The sequence below is a fragment of the Aureobasidium namibiae genome (assembly GCF_000721765.1).
Source record: "Aureobasidium namibiae CBS 147.97 unplaced genomic scaffold scaffold_15, whole genome shotgun sequence".
Classification (NCBI taxonomy): Eukaryota; Fungi; Ascomycota; class Dothideomycetes; order Dothideales; family Saccotheciaceae; genus Aureobasidium; species Aureobasidium namibiae.
Window position 1 is genome coordinate 372,109 of NW_013581194.1, and position 15,769 is coordinate 387,877.

At 52.1% G+C, this 15,769-nt stretch overlaps 7 protein-coding genes across 7 annotated transcripts; 4 read left to right on the forward strand and 3 right to left on the reverse strand.

The window, feature by feature from the left end:
- Positions 1-86: 86 nt before the first annotated feature.
- Positions 87-2,290, reverse strand: M436DRAFT_84286 (uncharacterized protein; the record flags this gene model as incomplete). The annotated part of the gene is made up of 3 exons (XM_013569529.1): positions 87-257; positions 315-2,035; positions 2,086-2,290. The coding sequence occupies 3 exons, from the start codon at positions 2,288-2,290 to the stop codon at positions 87-89; spliced, it is 2,097 nt and encodes a 698-aa protein (XP_013424983.1).
- Positions 2,291-2,698: 408 nt separating this feature from the next.
- On the forward strand, positions 2,699-3,536 carry M436DRAFT_75040 (ras-domain-containing protein; the record flags this gene model as incomplete). The annotated part of the gene is made up of 4 exons (XM_013569530.1): positions 2,699-2,771; positions 2,831-2,850; positions 2,905-3,123; positions 3,189-3,536. 4 exons carry the CDS (start codon positions 2,699-2,701, stop codon positions 3,534-3,536), a joined length of 660 nt encoding a protein of 219 aa, XP_013424984.1.
- Positions 3,537-3,911: 375 nt separating this feature from the next.
- On the forward strand, positions 3,912-4,601 carry M436DRAFT_66121 (uncharacterized protein; the record flags this gene model as incomplete). Its single annotated transcript, XM_013569471.1, has 1 exon — positions 3,912-4,601. One exon carries the CDS (start codon positions 3,912-3,914, stop codon positions 4,599-4,601), a length of 690 nt encoding a protein of 229 aa, XP_013424925.1.
- An 816-nt stretch (positions 4,602-5,417) lies between these two features.
- On the forward strand, positions 5,418-6,788 carry M436DRAFT_52612 (uncharacterized protein; the record flags this gene model as incomplete). Its single annotated transcript, XM_013569331.1, has 2 exons — positions 5,418-5,702; positions 5,817-6,788. The coding sequence occupies 2 exons, from the start codon at positions 5,418-5,420 to the stop codon at positions 6,786-6,788; spliced, it is 1,257 nt and encodes a 418-aa protein (XP_013424785.1).
- A 1,481-nt stretch (positions 6,789-8,269) lies between these two features.
- Positions 8,270-9,230, reverse strand: M436DRAFT_32476 (uncharacterized protein; the record flags this gene model as incomplete). Its single annotated transcript, XM_013569324.1, has 2 exons — positions 8,270-8,960; positions 9,031-9,230. Coding segments are annotated over 2 exons (891 nt in total), but the record flags the coding sequence as incomplete, so codon positions are not given.
- A 2,274-nt stretch (positions 9,231-11,504) lies between these two features.
- Positions 11,505-12,017, forward strand: M436DRAFT_53183 (uncharacterized protein; the record flags this gene model as incomplete). The annotated part of the gene is made up of 2 exons (XM_013569426.1): positions 11,505-11,558; positions 11,622-12,017. 2 exons carry the CDS (start codon positions 11,505-11,507, stop codon positions 12,015-12,017), a joined length of 450 nt encoding a protein of 149 aa, XP_013424880.1.
- Positions 12,018-12,638: 621 nt separating this feature from the next.
- On the reverse strand, positions 12,639-15,279 carry M436DRAFT_52702 (P-loop containing nucleoside triphosphate hydrolase protein; the record flags this gene model as incomplete). The annotated part of the gene is made up of 3 exons (XM_013569343.1): positions 12,639-15,079; positions 15,138-15,175; positions 15,236-15,279. 3 exons carry the CDS (start codon positions 15,277-15,279, stop codon positions 12,639-12,641), a joined length of 2,523 nt encoding a protein of 840 aa, XP_013424797.1.
- Between the last annotated feature and the right edge of the window lie 490 nt (positions 15,280-15,769).

Sequence of the window (15,769 nt, forward strand, 5' to 3'; positions counted from 1 at the left end):
GATTACCATTCAAAGCCTTCTAGTATTACCGTGTACCATCATTTTCCGAGCCGAGCGCGACGCTGTAGTTACCTGTCGCTTTTGATCTACTCTCTACGCTTCTTGCCCTCCTCCATGTATCCAAGTCTAGCATCACTTTTACCACGACCGTGCTTGGAAACCATGGATCCAAGCAGAGGATCTCTGCTCACACGCTCCAGAGTCTCTTGATAACTCTCAAGAGCATGTGCTGGTGTGTTGAGCTTCGGCCAATTGACCTATTAACTGGTCAGCATTTCTCGTCACAACTGTTGTGGAAAAGCGCGATAGCTTACGTAAAGACCTCCGTGCGAGGTGATGAATCTGGCAGACCATGCAGCACCGACAACACAGATGAGAACAAAGATTCTCAATGGCCACACAGTGGCATCCGGCAGACGGCGTGTGAAGAGCGAAATGAAAATGAAAAATACGCAGGCGGCCAAGATATAAGGCAGAGACTGGATGAGCACCGGTCTATTGTCTGCAAACTGATGTGCCGATCCCAAGCCTGAAGGGTCCGGTGCGTAAGTACCGAGGAACAGATCAAAGGCATCCTGTCTGGGTCCATCGAGGAAATTGTTGCAAACATAACGAGTGATCGAGTTGTTCAGATCCTGCAACGCACCTGCACGCGTTCTTTCTCCAGTACGGGTGAAGTCTGTCTTGAGAGCACCGGTGCCCGAATAAGACTTGCTGACAACATCTGCGTTATCAGCCCAAACGTTGCGGAACAAATGTTCAAATGCAGCGTCTTCCTGGGCGTTTTCTCCAGCTTTCAAGATACCGACGTCTGTCAACATACGAGAAAGGGTGAAACGACCAAGCATAGATTGAACAACGTTCGTGCGATCCAAGCAGTCCATACAGTTGGTACGAACTACGGCGGACTGTCGGCTCAAGACCTGTACACCACCGCTTGGCTTGTCGACACCACGGAAATATTCTCCCTTGACCAAACCATCCTTGAGTTGGTCGAGAAGAAGCTGGGCACGGTGCCACTTCAGTCCCTTGGTCTCGTTGTGGAAGTCGAAGTAAACGTAATGCAGCTTGTCAAACTCATGACGGCCGCCTTGAGGTTCAAGAATGTGGAACTTCTCTCTCGTTGTGCGATCAGCCTCGGTGTCCTCTGCAGGGTTTGAGACAAGCAGCTTGACCATGTCTTCGTAGGCCTCCTTGACTTTTTGCTCGCGACCCTTTTGGTTGACGAGGTTGACCAGATAGTTCTCTCCGTAAAGCTTGATCTGTTCGTCAAAATGGAGCTTTGCTGCATGTACGGCAGATTGAACACCTCTGATCTGGAGCTTGGGAGTGTATTTCAGGGTGTTGACTTCAGCCCAATAGACGGGAACACTGCCTCTGGTTTGAACATAGGACAAAACCTGTGTCTCTCCGCCAGGGAGCTTGTTGTTGGAGAAACCACCGTCGCCAGCGAAGGTTGTCATTCCACTAGAGGCATCATCGTTCAAGATGACAATCTGTTCAGTCTCGTTGAAGTTGGAAGCATGTCCTTGCTCGTCCAGTCCACGAGAGAAGTAGCGAGTACCAGCGCGGTGTCTTGAACGGCGGGTAATGAGAATGAAAGTCATAGGCGCACTCTTGACAGAGGTGTTTGTGATTCTGAGCATGCCGTACATGACGGGCAGGATATAGGGATCCATGGCAGGCTGGGGACCGACATTTTGACGACGAGCTCCTTGGCCTTGACGGAAGTTGATGAGATCAGTTTGGATGAACTTGTTCCAGAAGAAGCGGTCATCGGCCCTTGCCCAGAGGGGAGAGGACTGGTCGATTTCGGCCTGTCTTTGGAAAGAGTTTGTGAGATCGAAAGTGTAAGAGAAGAACAAAGGGCTAGTCTTGAGCAGAGTGTTGACCAGACCAAGGTAAATATCCTCATCAGGATCGCGGACCTGTCTCTCGCGGAGAGGCAGCAATTCAGTAGCGACAACTCTATAAATCTGGTGACCCTTTATCCTGCCCATAGGCTGGGCCTTTGTGATTACAACGATGTACTTGTCTAGGGCCACATGAGTGATTTGGGTGTTGGAGGGGAAAAAAAGAACAAACCGAGGCGAAGACTGATGATTCCGAGGATTCCCTGGATGCTTGTGACTCTTTGACCCCCAAGAAGCTTGCCATCGTGGAGACGAATATCACCAGACGGGCGCTCTACGACCAGGGTAGGGGCGGATGGCGAGGAAGGAGACGAGAAAGCATAGTGGTTGGAAGAAGCGTGGACGTTGATGTCGCGAAAAGGAAGAAGAGCACTCATGTTGGCTGACAGATGTTGAAATGCGATAACAAGACAGGAACTAGCCAAAGAGTTGTGTGGCAGGCCAAATGAGCATGACGTTGAATTGGAGAAAGCGCGAGAGGCCAGGTCCCCTTTGGGAACTGCTTGTGATGAAAGGCTTGGCACGGCCCAAGGTTTGAGCAGCGAGCAAGATTGGCACTGGACGGGCATCGGCCAGGCAGCTGCTCTCTCACCGAGCCACAGCCGTCGTCATCTGCCAACAGCCAACAGCCAGCACCTCGCCAGTCCAGACGCTTGTCGTGTTTCGGCTTCGAATCCACAACTTCCATACCGCCTGTCACACCTCCCGCGCCATCCACTCTCGCCCACTTCTACCGCAGTCACCCACGCCAGCCTCACTTTCTACACACAGACCTACCGCCCAACATGTCCGCCCGCCAGCAGCAAATGGGCCGACCAGGCGGCGCTCGCTTTGCTCAGTTCAAGCTCGTCCTCTTGGGTACGCCTGATTCCCTCTCCCACGCCCCTCGAATCTGTACGCTGACCATGTTATCACAGGCGAATCCGCCGTCGGAAAGGTGCGCAACCACTTATCAACATTCTCCCCGAACAAGACGTCTAACCCATAGCAGAGTTCGCTCGTCCTCCGTTTCGTCAAGGACCAGTTCGACGACTACCGGGAATCCACCATCGGCGCCGCTTTCCTTACCCAAACAATCGCCCTCGATGACACAACCACTGTCAAGTTCGAGATCTGGGATACCGCAGGTCAAGAGCGCTACAAGTCCCTGGCTCCCATGTACTACCGCAACGCAAACTGCGCTGTCGTAGTTTACGACATCACCCAAGCAGTATGCCCAGTCCCGACCATCCGCCCGAGACCCCCCCCCCCCCCTTACTAACACAACCCGCACAGGCTTCCCTCGACAAGGCAAAGGCATGGGTCAAGGAGCTGCAACGTCAAGCCAACGAGAACATCATCATTGCTCTCGCCGGAAACAAGCTCGATCTCGTCACCGATGAACCCGACAAGCGCGCTGTCTCGACCGCCGATGCCGAACAATACGCCCAAGAAGCCGGTCTGCTCTTCTTCGAGACCTCGGCAAAGACGGCCGAGAATGTCAAGGAACTCTTCACCGCCATCGCAAAGAAGCTCCCCATCGAGCAGGCTACCCAGAGAGGCATGCGCGGTGCCCCTAGACCTGGCGTCGATCTCCGACCCGAAGCTTCCGGCACACAGGCTGGACAGGGTTGCCAATGTTAGACGACCTCCTCCCGACTTTGACCTTTTTACAGCGCATGTTTTCAGTTTTTGTCTCTCAGATTCTCCTAGCGAAGACGTTACGGATGCGAAGTGTGCCATGTACACACATACAGCAAGACAGGTCACGGTGGATACTGCCTCTTTTCCTCGACATGAATATGAGAGGGCGTTTGGTGCATATCTGGGCTTGGGGTCTCGTTTCATCTTTATTTTCCTCTGCATCTAGTTTGTAATATCGTTCTTCGACTGATACCCTTGACTTTATAACCTGAGAACCTTGCCTCGTTCGTACGTCTCGGTGGAATCTTGAAAGTAGAGTTGTGAGTGTACATGCTGCGAACTCACATCATTGACCTAGATTGCTAGAACATCAACATGTCCTTTTCCAAGAAGGTGCGACTCCCCTCGCAAGCCGAGTCCTTGCCCTCGGGGTTCTTTTGTTCATCTGCAAATCAGCATCCTTCAACAAGGACAACTCTGAGCATTTCTACCCATCAGGAATTGAAAATGGTCACCATGTCCATCGCGCACCGAGTTCTTCCGAGCGCAGCTGTGCGTCTTCGATATGCAAGCCTCGATCTGCCACACAGGAGCCAAAGCCATTGCATTCGCCATCTTATCTGGCCGACCATCTCCTGCTATCATCACCAAGCCGCCAGATCTGTCAGTGTCAATCTTGATCAACTCGATGTTGTTGCTGATGTGTCTGAACAGCAGTCTTACCCTGCTGGCTTGCCTAGACGCCGGTCGAGCGGTTTGCGCAAACAAGCCGAGTCCGAAGACACCATCAAAGGTCTCGTCATGAAGATCTTACAACAACAACACGCCATCTCCAGAACTCAGGCTGAGATACTGCAGAGTCAGCACAGCAACTACCACGCTTTGCTAGAGATAACCGAGAACATGCAACACACTATCAGCCGCATCGAGATGGTCAAGGAAGATGTACAAGTCAGTGACAAGATTGCCTTTGCTGCTGGCTTTGGCTGTGGGCTTCTTGTCTTGCTGGGCATCTGGCTGTCTCCCTTTGGCGGTAAAGACAAGGATGATGATTCTGAGAAGTGATTTTCCGATTCTCGAGTCCAGAGAAGTCCTAAGTTAGGCTTGAGTAGGTTGGTACAGTATCGACCGAGCTGATCACCAATACAGAACGTTTGTCATCAACTTTATATACTATATGACACAGGGTCTCTTTCTCAGACCTTCTCCCAGTATAGGTCTATGACTCGGCTCATGGTGCTACTTGTCCTCATGGAGATCAGTAACTTGGTATAAATTCATGATCACAAACAGGGAGGTCATAGCATGATGATGCCGAGTATTGACCATACCGTACGGCAATGATGTAATTCGTACTGATAGTCACTCACAGCGGTTCACTTGTACATCGCCATCCTGTCGGTCGCTCAGATACTGATTGGTCGACAGTGGCCGCCTAGCGACGTCTCAACGACAATAGCAGACTCACAATAGCAGCTTCACAATAGCAGCTTCACAATAGCGCTTCACACCGGCTGCCTCAGTATAAGTATCTCAAACACGGCGCCACCCTTCCATGGTCGTTCTCTTCATTACCTGGAGCTTTGTATCAGGGCCCATCTCTACCTACCTCTGATTCCTGACTCACATCGGTAATTTTATTATTCAGTGTCGCTTGTAGACTTTCGACGTAGCTTGTGGCTGAGCGACGCATCGTCTCGGACGTCCCATTGTCTTGACGACAACGACGGCTGCTGCCCGCCGAGTGCGAATTTTCCTGGTTGCGACCCCTACTTAATCGACCTTCTCCTTCGACCTACTCCCCTAATCTTCTTGCCCAACATTCTCGTTCAAGTCTCTCACCTCCAATATCATCTACGCATACAGTCACAGCTATTCACAATGGCCGAACCTACCTTGCGAACTCGATACTATGGGGCCAGCAATGACTCTTGGATTCCTCTAAGCGACCAACTCCAGTCCAAAAACCTACTCCACCAGCAATTGCTTGAAACGGCGGACGAGTTTTCGATCAGCTCATTCGACGCCCATACCTTGGAAGTCTATATCAATGTTAGCGACGAGAACACTGGTAAATCCGATCTCAAGGCTTTCGACTTCGACTTCTATCCGAACCGTGAGCACAACGTTACTCTGTTCGGCCGCTTTCACGAAGGACAAGCTCAAGTCTTGACTGACAAATGGACACCCTTGATCGATTACCTCGAGCGAGTGAGCAGGAACAACATCTTGAACCCCAACCAGTCTACTTCGTTCTGCCAGGTCACGGGCATTCAGAAGCAGAACGAATGGTGGAACTCAAGGCGCAACGCAAAGATCAAGGGATTCCCCTTCCTCGAGTTGCCTGCTGAGCTGAGACGTGAAATTTACCGCTTCGCTGCTCCACAAGATGCGATCGAGCCATATCCTTCTCACGATCTGCGCGACAGCTATCGCAGGAATGGCATCCCACGTGTCAGAGAAGGCAACTACAACTGGGCCAGGGGTCTGCTGAGAGTCAACAAACTTGTTCATCAAGAGATGAGCGATTACCTATTCGGCAATTTCCCCGTACTCTTCAACCACCGCATACTGCTAGAGGAGACTTTCCCCAGCAACATCTTGTTCCTCTGCGAGCATCTCACTCAGCTCACACTCGCTTTACCCACTGCCCGAGATTTTGTCAAACTCTTCGGTCTGAGCGGCAGAAACCTCATTGCCGATGAAGAATTCATCTTCGAACCGAAGGAAGAGACAATCTCCTGTTTGGACCGCGAGCACTTGCCCTTGATTAAGAAATTCGAAATCGTCATTCCACCCCGCGAGCAGTTCGACAACAAGCTCAAGAGCTACTGCCAGACGCACATAGCCACCATGATCCTCGAAGTCATGTGGCCTACAATCTACGGCCATCCTCTCACTGTTAGCGGCGAGGTGAAGAGATGGCAAAAGAAGCTCTGGGAGAGAAAGGCCGCTCGTGCTCACAAGGAGTATGAGGAGATTCACGCTGACACCGAAGACGGCGGTGTCCGTGTGACTCAGGAAGATATCGACAGATACGAAGGCAAAGCTGACGGCAACGACTATGACAAGGATGCCAACTGCTGCGACTGTGCCATGTCCTGCTGTTTGCTTCACGACGATGACGAATCAGATGACCATTACGAGTATCTCTTTCCGTTCCTCTGCAACTGCCACGATACTTGCTCGTACGACTACTGGACCGATCTGGATTTCCCCAAGGACTTGGAAGATGAAGAGCAAGACGACTGAATGAAGGACATCGCCATTCAAAAGATCGCAACACCATCCAAACATCACAATACTATCCGAACATCACATTATTATCCAACATTCCGCCGAACACCGACTTACGACCCACCAACGGCCAAGAAGAACACGATCAACGAAATAAAAAAAGGGCGTTCCAGCATTTTGCATTCTTTGTCTTTGAAAAAGAGGCATCCGTCTGGAAAACAACATCCAGCCGCTTTTGCATCAACAAACCACCAAGACCGCTCAAGATGGGATAATCAACAGGCAATTGAAACGAAGAAACGCCTGAGACGAAGGAGCAGAGGAGGAAACAAATTGCAGAAGCAAGTCGCAACATTACGAGAATGCCAGAGGAGGCAGTTCATGATTTCATTTTTTTTTTCTTTCTTTCCCCTTTGTCACTTCTTTTCTTTTTTGGTCGTCGACATGCGACTTTGGACTTTCTTGGAAAAGCACAAAAAAAAAGAAACGCAGCAAAGTCTGAAGAAACACCAAAAAGAAAAAAAGAGGATGCGAGCCAAGAGCAGAGCAGCGAAGCAGAAGAAGATTGGAAAACACGTTCGTTAATGCAAAGACGAGAGCGAGATGAGGTTGCAAGACAACCGGTAATGGTTCGACAGCAAGAGGGCGAGGAAACAGCAATCGAGGCGTGGTTATTGCCTGACTACTTATCAAAATTTCCAAATCATGATCAAAGAAACTCTCTACCTGTCGTCAAACGACTTTCTGTCCTTCGTCTTCTCTTCCACGCCTTTCCCCGCTTCCTTCCTCTCCATCTTCGGTCGCTCCTGCAGAGTAGCGTGGATGGTCGTGAAGGGTAAAAGCTGATAGTAGCCGTGAGTGATGGACGCCATGGCGAAAGGACGGTCTATGAATACCAACGCAAAGCTTAGAGCCAAAGGAGGGAAGGCATCTAACGCCGATGTCGATATCGAGGGGTATGTTCTGATTATCATATATACGAAGAAGGGAAAATTGGTCATCTCTCGAGGGCAATCGTGTGTCCAAAGCCAAAGACACAAGGTCAAAAAAATATGGTACAAAAGAAAATAAACGTAGATGGTAACGAAAGGAAAGAAGACCCAAGACTATCGTGCATGCGGTATCTTCCCATCATCGAAACTCGACACCCGCGATGTGCTATCGTCGCTGCAAGTATCAACAGCAGCAGACGTCACGAGCACCTCCGATCCAACCTTCTCACCTCCCACACCCAGATGCCTGCCACTGAAAATCGGATCCAAGCTTCCTGTAGGCGAATGCCCGTTCCTTTCTCCTCCAAAGCTTTTCTTGTAGTGATGGTTGGTCTGATGTCTGCCCCGTTGATCTTCATCGATTGTGTCGAGGGCGTAAACTTGATTCGCACTGATGGTCACAGTGCGTGTTTGAAGGATGGAGTTGTTTTGAGCGGAGACGCTGGAGGGATTGTCTTTGCTGCTAGACTTTGGATTGGAGCGGTTGCGCCGATTCGAGTCTCCGCCGTTGATGAGGGCTTTGCGAGTGAGTGTGTAGAGGAGTGTGTCTACCCAGCCGCAACTAGCGAGTAAAGCGCCAGCCATGCATTGGTAGGCATCCGGCAGATTCTTCTCGTGGTGGGCCATTGACCACATTCGCCCTGCGGAAAGCGGTAGGGTGAGGACGATATAAGCCAGAGGGTAGAGCACCATCATCTTTGCCGCGCGGTCGACTTTGGCGTAGCTGGTCGATTGGACCCGAACAGAAGGTACCACAGCGGCCACAGCTGCCCGTAGTCGAATGAGCACAAAGAGGTAGATGATGACAGTTCCGAATTGTACGATAAACACCCACAAATAGTGCAGAGCAAGACGATCGGTTTGGTATTGCTCGCCGGCCCAGCACCATGCTCCAGCGCGAACAAAGTATTTGTCCTTGTATTCGATGGGACCGATGATGCTGAGGATCAGGGCGAATGTCCAGACAGAGATTACTGATGCGATGAAGCCAATGTGACCGATGCGACGGCCCTTGACTGCGGTGTAGAAAGTATGGAAGGCGATGGCCATGACGAAGAAACCAGACGTCAAGTCGCCAATGTTGAGTAAGAAGCCTTGGGCGAAGCAAGCTGAGGAAGGCGCAAAGATTCCATCCCTCTTGACCCAGTGGAAAGAGAAGAGAAACGATGCTGCTTGGATGAAGTCGGCGATCAACCTGCAAGCGGAGGAAGGTTCGATTAGCTGAGGCTTCCAATCTTGCATTTCGAGTCTTTCAGTCAACTCACAGATTCATACATAGTACGACATATTGATTGTAGCCGACATATGTCCTGTAATGCTGCCGCCAGGTCGTGAATCGATAGATGAGAAAGCTTAGAAGACCAAGCGTAGTGACGACTGATAGCAATCCTAATAGTCCAGGTGCCAGAAGACCCTTCTTGAGTACGGGTCCGAGAGGCGATAGACTATACGGGGCAGGGTAGTGCCCTGTCGCGGGGTCGACAACTATTTCCCTAACCATGGCTGATATGTTGTCTTGATGGCTGTATAGTGCCTTTGAAGTGGCTCTGGAGGAGGGATGGAAAGCGGGAGGCCAACAGGCCAATCGATCAGCGAATCCACTCACAACCAGGACCAGGTGTGTAGAATATGCGGCGAGTACGTCAGATGTCTGGCACTTTTGAGATATCTCAACCAGGAGAGCAATCCATGCGCATTTCCAAACAGTAGGACGAAAAATCTGGCCGGTAAGAGGGATGGGGTGGACCTCTGATGCATATACTTTCTACTTTATCTGCCGCTGGCGTAGGTCATCACCAGGGACGAAGGATCTAGCTCACAGGGTATTGGTCGTGTGCACACACCTGGAACATCGCCCTTGAACGGATTAACCTTGATCTGCGAACCCGTCGACTTAGCAAAAGAATCGCTCGAGCCGAACATGCATTCGTGAGGCTTAAGGTTGGTACCTTGCCGAAGCAACGACCACGTTCGCGACCTGCATGCCTTTGTCCGGCTATCAGAAAATTTCATCAACCACAGACAAGCCCGCCCCCCCCCCAATTGAAGGTTTAGCTTTGACACCAACCCCTGGCTAGAAGTCGTTCGGTCATGCGGAGCTTCGAGAGTTAGTAGACTTTTGTGGCGTGGCTTGAGCTGTGAACTGCGACTGTTCACGCGGCTAGAGTCTGTGCTATATTGCTGTATAGATTGAGCATGGAGCTCGCTTGGGAGGGGAAACACATGGGGTAGAAGAGGGGTCGGGACGGCGAGCCAATATTCGGCAAAGGCTTGTTATACACCTCCAGTCTTGGGCATCTAGAGCTTGAAACTCTCTTCACCAAACAGAAGATTATAGCATTTTCTGCGCGACGTGAATATAACAAAAGCTGCAATGAATCGTGCAGTTCACTATTGTATGCGTACGCACGTAGCCGTGGTCTTTTGCCCGAAATATCGGACAAGAGGCGACTGGGAGTGCAGATCTGCAGGTCATGAGTAGCGATGACAATCATCAAACATGGTGTGAAGAGGCGTGTTTCGAAAGATACTCGTACGGCACAGCCAGCCCGCATATCCTGATGGCGGTGTCCCCTCATTTGACAGGCACACGACTCGGCCGAGTTGGGTAGGCACTTGAGCGTAGGGACTCAAAAACCAGAGCGAGCCGGTGAGGAACTTCTTGTCGTGTGTGCTCGAGGAAGCGGTGATGCAGAACGAAGTTGAAGGCGTCTGCAGGTTACTTACGTGTACACCAATCGGACCTTGCGTGGCTTCTCTTGTTCAGCCGCGTTGATGCAGCTGAGGAAAACAATATCCCGGGCCTTGAAAGACTCGAGAGGCCTTGTGCAATTCTCGAACAGATACCCTGTCTTCTGCCCTAGTTTTTGAATCATGTCCTGCGTCTTGCAAAATCCTCCGGGAATACCAATGCTTGAAGGACTGGGTCACAGCTCTGTGCGCTTCCCGGCGGCATAGGACCTCGCACGTCGCATCGCGGTCGAGACAATCATCATCGAATTCTAAACGAATCGTCTTGACGAAGCAAAAAGCTGTCAACGTTGCTCAGCACGATAGCAGTTTGCGCTTTGTAAGTGCCAAAGTGCCGACAGCCGCCAGCACGGAAGCAGCGTTCGCTCTGCACCTCGAGTCGTGGAGTAGTCTCGTGGCTCGTGCAGTTAGGTTGTTCCTTCGAAGATCTTGTCCTCTCGTGATCTTAGCAATGCTGATGACTGGGATTGTGGAGATTACTATGTTCCTCAAGATTCATACAGTTGGCCTTGTGGATGATAGCTTTCCAAGCCAGTGGAACGCATGGGTTCACAGCCTCCAGGAGTGACTACTCGAGCCTCGAGCAGGGTGACACTTAGCACCGCCACAGCGACTCTTCAGCCACATTATCAGCTACTTCCCATCATCTGCACGTCCATCTACAAGCTTCCATGCCTGAAGCTTCGATCATGCTTCATGGTATAGACTCGGTCTCTGAGAGTACGCAGACAGACGCCTCAGGACTTCCTCGGTCAAGTGGGAGTTTCGGTCGAATGATAACCGTGACCCCCTCTTTCCGAACGGTCCGGAACCATGATGTTACAACTCACAACATGCTGTCAGCTTACCTCATCTCGGGAGCTTCTATATCAGAAGACAGGGTAGCTGCCATCCACTCCTCTTCTCTTTGCTTCCTGCGACACCGTGAACACGTCTTTTCCATCACACCTTTACAAAGCGAGACATTACTAGATCAAAAGCTTCAACCATGGCCCAAAGAGCAACCGCAACCTGCTTCTGCGGCGCCGTCCAACTCGAGCTGGTTCGTCGTCACCACTACCCACCCCTCCCTCCTCTAATTCAACACTAACAACACACCCAACAGCCGGTCGAAGGCGACGACCTAACCCAAGTCTTCGTCTGCAACTGCAAGGACTGCCGCAAACTAACCGCCTCGGTCATGACCACCGCCTTCGTAGTCAAAGACTCGGCCATGACCCACGTCCGCGGCGAGGACAAACTAACCCAATACGCGACTTCTGCTACCATCGCCTCGGGCAACACAATGACAAACTTTTTCTGCAAGGTTTGTGGTACTCTGATGTATAGACGCAGCTCGGGCTTCCCTGGTTTGTCGCTTCCCAGAGTGGGCACGGTGGATGATTTGAGCTTGCACAATACAAAACTCAAGCCCAGAGTGGAGGTTTGGTGCAAGGATAGGGTTGCGTGGTTTGGTGGTGTCGAGGGGATCAAGCAGTCGCAGAACCAAGCTGCTCTCTGAGCATCGCAGAGGAATAGAGCTTTTTGGAAGATACAGCAGAGATCAGAGACAGCTTTTTGGATTAGGATACAATGAATTGGAATGACAATAACTGAACACATGAAACAGATATCGATGCTAGATGTACAAGGTGTATCGTTGGTAGCATCTGGTCTGTCGGATTCGCAAAACCTATCCGATGCTCAGATGTTGGTCACGTGATTGGCACCAGATATTGAGATCCGTCTACAAACTCTAACACTGTAAACAATTATGATGATTTACAACATTCACAAGGTCAGGCAGGGAAGAAGAGTAATTAGTTGAACGTAAAAAGTAACATTTTCATTTCTAAGCTCCAGCACAGGAATAAGCACCAAATGCAACGAAAGCTATAGCTCGCAGACAACAAGGTAGAAAAGTGAATGCTTGTTTTGGTCATAACCCGGAACATCCTCCATGCGATTAGCATGATCGAACGCCGGGAGCGCTTGTTTGTCTGCTCCTTTCCCCTGAAAACTTCATCCTAGATCAAGTCTACCCAGCCGCGTCCTAAATCGTGAAAGGGCATGCTCGAACATACTCTTGAGATGCTCATGCGGGTATCGGAAAGGCTTCCCATCACTCGTTGATGGAAACCGCTTAGAGCTTGTCGTAGTAGTTCTCGTAGCCGGGAACCTCGGGCTTGAGACCCTTGCGCTTGCGCATCTCCTCGGTGACTTGACCGGGCATGGTGGCCTTGTCGAGAGGAGAACCACCGGGGAGGACCTGCCAATGGTCGAAGACCAACTGGGGGAAGGCCTGACCGGAGGTGGCGGCACGGAGATCGGCGTTGAAACCGAAGGACTCCTTGACGGGAAGGTAGGCCTTGATGTTGAACAGGGGAGTTCCGGGACGCTGGGCCTCCTCGAAGACGTGACCACGACGGCGGGTAAGGACGGAGTAGATACCACCCATGGCCTGCTCGGGGACCTGGATCTCGACCAAGAAGACGGGCTCGAGAAGAGCGGGCTCGGAAAGAAGGACCGAGGCGTACAGGACACGACGAGCGGTAGGGATGACCTGACCACCACCTCTGTGGATGGCATCGGCGTGGAGGGTAACATCCTGGATGTTGAAGCGGACGGAGCGCATGGGCTCCTCGGCAACGGGACCTTCCTTGGTGGCCCACTGGAAACCGGAAACAACGGAATCCTTGATTTCGTTAAGGTACTGGACGGCCTTGGTCTGGTCAACCAACAAGTTGGCACCGTTGGTGTCGGGACCGAAGCACCAAATCTTACGGGCATCAGTGACATCCCAACCGTGGTCGTCGGCGAGGATACGGGCACGAGCCTTGAAGTCGTCACGGGGGGCGATCTTGCCGGCCTCAATGGCCTGCGAGACCTCCTCGGACAGGGGCTGGGCAGTCATGTAGATACGGTTGTGCTTGTTGGGCGACTTGGACAGAGCAGTCATGGAAGAGTCACCGGCAACGGTCTCACGGTACTGGACGACGGGGTCCGAGATACGGAGAGGAACACCAGCGTGGTCCTCCTCGAGATCCTTAAGACAGATCTCGAGATGGAGCTCACCAGCACCAGCAACGACGTGCTCACCGGAGGGAGTGATGTAGGTCAGGACACAAGGGTCGGACTTGGACAGACGCTTAAGACCCTCGACAAGCTTGGGCAGATCGTTGGCGTTCTTGACCTCGACGGAGCGCTGAACGACGGGGGAGACGGAGAACTTCATGACCTTCATGTTGTGGGCAGTCTCGGAGGTGGTGAGGGTACCAGACTTGAGCAAGAACTGATCGATACCGACAAGACCAAGGATGTTACCGGCGGGAACATCATCGATGGGCTCGGTGTAACGACCCATCATGAGAATGGTACGCTGGACGGACTTGACGAACAGGTCCTCCTTCTTGCCAGGGGTGTAGTTGGGGCCCTGGATGCGGACCTTGAGACCGGAGCGGACGGTACCAGCGAAGACACGACCGAAGGCGTAGAAACGACCCTTGTCGGAGGTGGGGACCATCTTGGAGACGTAAAGCATCAGAACACCCTTGGGGTCACAGTCGCGGATGGCAATAGCGGCCTCATCATCAGGGGGACCCTCGTAGAGAGTCTCCATACGGTACTTCTGGGCGGTGGCGGGCGAGGGAAGGTGGAGAACCATCATCTCAAGAAGAGCGTCGGCGGCAGGAAGGAACTTGCGCATGACGGTCTTGAGGAGCTGCTTCTGCTGGAGCTCCTTCTCCTCACCGGTGAGCTTGATGTCGAGCTTCTCGCAAAGCTTGAAGACCTCCTCGTTCTTGGCGTTCATGACGGAAGAGAAGATGCGGAAGATGGGGTCAAGGACGAACTGGTTGAAGGCACGCTCGGAGTCGTCACCGGCAACCTTGGTCCACTTCTTGGTCTTTGCGTTGAAGAAGTTGTCGCCCCACAGACGGTCCATCATCTTGTTCTTGTCGACACCGAACTTCTTGGCGTAACGACCGGCGAACTGACGGATGGTGAAGGCCCAACCGTGGAGACCGGAACCGAAGGCAACGGTACCCTTCTCGGGGTAGACCTGGACATCACCGAGGACTTTGTCGAAGTAGGTCGAGATGACGACGTTGACGGACTCGATGACACGGGAGAAGTTCTGGTACAGATCCTCCTTGGAGAGCTGGAGCTCGAGAAGAGCGCGATCGACCTTGTTGATGATGACAACGGGCTTGATACGCTCACCAAGAGCCTGACGAAGGACGGTCTCGGTCTGGACACAGACACCTTCGATGGTGTCGACGACGACGAGAGCACCGTCGGTGACACGGAGAGCAGCGGTAACCTCAGATGAGAAATCAACGTGACCGGGCGAGTCGATCAAGTTGATCAAGAACTCGTTCTTCTCGGTGGGGATGGGGATGTCCTTGAGATCCTCAGGGTCCTCGAGCTGGGCGAAGAGAGAGATGGCGGTGGACTTGATGGTGACACCACGCTCCTGCTCGTCGGGACGAGTGTCGGTGAAACGCTGCTCACCAGCCTTGGCCGATGAGATGATACCGGCACGCTGAACGAGAGAGTCGGTCAGGGTAGACTTGCCGTGATCGACTGCAGACCTTGTCAGTGTGCTGTTCGGATGCGTCTTGTGTGTGGCCGAGGAGCTTACCGTGAGCAATAACGGACATGTTACGGATGTTCTTGGGACTGCGCGCGCGGGTCAGTAGACTGTTCCATCGCACCTCTCATCACAAAGAATGCGCTTACGTGTCCATGAGACCACGGATCTCCTCGACGGTGAACTTAACCATGATGGCGGTATTGTATGGGTATCTCTGTTGAAAAGTTTTACTTGGAGGGCCCCGCTCTCAGTGTAGTGCGTCAAGCACTGTAGATATGAGAATTGAAAGAGAGCCTGCTGGGAGAAAAGATGTGAGCGACAGGTTCAGGCAAAGCGACGGCGAGGGTGATGGGGCTGACCTGAGACGAGGGAACTCGATGGGGGAGGGGAAAGAGAGAGGGAAGGAGCTGGCTTTGTGAAGCGTGAGGAGTCGCTCTTTTTTCGACGGTGGGGTCGCTTCAAAAGCAGCTAGTGCGATGAGAATTTGTGTCCGTCCAGAGCACAGACCCGGCCCTTTTGCTCGACTATCTTGCCTGATGGTGGCCATGACCATTGCGGTGCCTACATAGAGACGACTATCTGGAACTCTGTACTATCCAACTCCATCTCATGCAACGTGTAGGAACACCGGTGGTACTGATAGCTCGAAAAAGCTAGAAGCTCTTGCCTCGATAGCTCCT